This window comes from Trichosurus vulpecula, chromosome 7 (genome assembly GCF_011100635.1).
Source record: "Trichosurus vulpecula isolate mTriVul1 chromosome 7, mTriVul1.pri, whole genome shotgun sequence".
Classification (NCBI taxonomy): Eukaryota; Metazoa; Chordata; class Mammalia; order Diprotodontia; family Phalangeridae; genus Trichosurus; species Trichosurus vulpecula.
This window is the reverse complement of record NC_050579.1, coordinates 177,859,820-177,862,021: the sequence shown is the minus strand read 5'-3', so window position 1 is coordinate 177,862,021 and position 2,202 is coordinate 177,859,820. Positions and strand designations below refer to the sequence as shown.

Here is a 2,202-nt window from a genome sequence, read left to right as displayed (position 1 = left end):
TTCACAACCAGAGCCATAGGATAAAAGTAGTGCCACCTGTAAGTTACTTTTAAGGTCTGATGAAAATCTAGATGCAGGTTAACAGTTCCTGAATGATAGCAAGAACCAACTACTAGGCCTTCAGAATTTGCGTTTGACTTAGAGATTTGGGCACTTAAATGTTATGTGATTTCATGATTTAGAAGACACAATTAAATATGAGCTCAACTACTTAAATAGGGGGAAAAGATGAAATTGTATTTCCATTAAAGGTGTTTTGATTCAGTGTCCATTTGTAGAAAAATTAGACTTTAAGTATCTGAATAATTGGAAATCAAAATTGTTGCTTTTTCCTTCTTTTTAATAATGTGAACCTTTCAGATTCAGCTCAAGAAGCTACTTGAAATAGCAGCATCTTATTTGATCTTTTGTTATGTAATTTATAACACTCAATCTCCCATCTCTGTGCTTTTGTAATATCCAGCCCTCATGCCAGTTATTCACTTCCTCCTCATCTCCTCTTAACATGCTTAACTTCTTTCAAGACTCAGCTCAAGCCCCACCTTTTAGGTAAAGATTTTCTCAATACCCTGAGCTTACCCCCTCCCTCTCCTAAATGATTTCCTACTTATTTTATCTATATTCACCTATACATAAATTATGAACACAGTGTCTCATGCTAGTACAGTATGTGAGATCCTTAGGATAAGATTATACGTTGTTGTCTTTATAGCTCCAGTTTCTAGCATAATATCTAGCAGATAGTAGGAGCTTAGTAGATATTTGTTGTTTAATTGATTTTGTACTCATTGGAATGGACATTATAGCACAAGAACATTATTCTGGGAGACAGGAGACACAAGTTATATTGCTAGCATTCCCAATAAATCACTCTACTTCCTTGGGCAAATAATTTCATCTTTCTGATTCTCAGGTTCCTTATCTGTTCAATGAGAGAGAGGAATAGAAGCATGGTTTATATGATAGAATTGATTCCTAATTATACTCTGTTCTGTGAGCTTGGGCAGATCACTTAGATCACTCTGGCCTTCATTTTCCTCATCTGAAAAATTAGGAGGTTGTAGTACATTTTTTCTAAGGTGGCCTTCAGATCTTATTTTATGACACAATGTTAGAAATTATCAAAGAAATAATTAATATGTAAGCAAAGCGGACCTTTATAAATTTTGGCTACCATATTTATTCATTTCCACCTACCATACCCCCTAAGATATTTATGAGGTAAGGCAGCAACACTGACTCTATATATCACATACTCGCAATGAAATAGAAGATATCCCAACTGTTATTTTTCTTTTTTTTCTTTCAGGACATTTATTTTAACAAACAGTCAAATCTTTAAGAGGAGCTAGATGCTACAACAGCTGCTCTCTTGGGTTTGGGTGTTGTTCCTTCACGGAATCCATTCCTGAATCGGCGATAGACAATTTTTAGGTGCCTCATCCGACCAGTACCAGTGGTGTTGCGTCGCTTAGCTTTTGCTCTCCAATTATACTTTCTCTTGCGTTTAGCAGGATATCCACATTTGCCACATGTTGACTTCTGAAGATGGTATGCCTTAGAAGCACAACGACAGCACAAAGTGCGCGTCTTATTCCCGTGCTTACCAAACGAAGATGTTCCCTTCGTCATCTTCCTCCAGCCGCTGGGACCAGGGAATGGACCAACTGTTATTTTTCACTTGAAAATTAAGTAATCCAAAGCAGAGTGAAGAATTACTTTTACATGTTAAAATAGGAAAGGGGAACACCATTTGAAAGATGTTGAGGTCTTCTCTTGCATGTTGGAAAAAGAGGAGAAAATAGCAATTTTCTGACACTAAAATATCTATTGTTCTTTATGCTTAAAAGTTTGCTACTGATTATTCCTTTTGAATGTGTCTATGAAAAGACAAGACTATGAGCATCTAACTCATCTCTATATAACTAGTACTGACAATAGGGAACTTCATCACTATTGGTGCCTGGAGGCTGAGAGTTCAAAGGTTTCTTTCTGCCTGCTCAGCTATAAGCCTCTTCACTCACCTAATGCATAAGAAACTTTTTCAGCTACATACTTATTGTTAGATATCAATCTCTTGTAGGACCTAGAAAGATAATAGTTTGTGAGGACTATCCATACAACACAATATTTTATATCAATTTTATTTATTTAACATGAGCAAATAAACCTAGATTTGACTAATAGCATTTTTCACACCTT

The 2,202-nt window shown here is 35.8% G+C and overlaps 1 protein-coding gene across 1 annotated transcript; it reads right to left on the bottom strand.

Annotated features, from left to right (window-relative positions):
* Nucleotides 1-1,338: 1,338 nt before the first annotated feature.
* Nucleotides 1,339-1,632, bottom strand: LOC118858478 (60S ribosomal protein L37-like). Its single transcript, XM_036768999.1, has one exon. The coding sequence runs from the start codon at nt 1,630-1,632 to the stop codon at nt 1,339-1,341; it is 294 nt and encodes a 97-aa protein (XP_036624894.1).
* Between the last annotated feature and the right edge of the window lie 570 nt (nt 1,633-2,202).

Bases quoted from the DNA above. Each gene is read 5' to 3' on its own strand.
- LOC118858478 (XM_036768999.1), bottom strand. From the start codon at position 1,632: ATGACGAAGGGAACATCTTCGTTTGGTAAGCACGGGAATAAGACGCGC.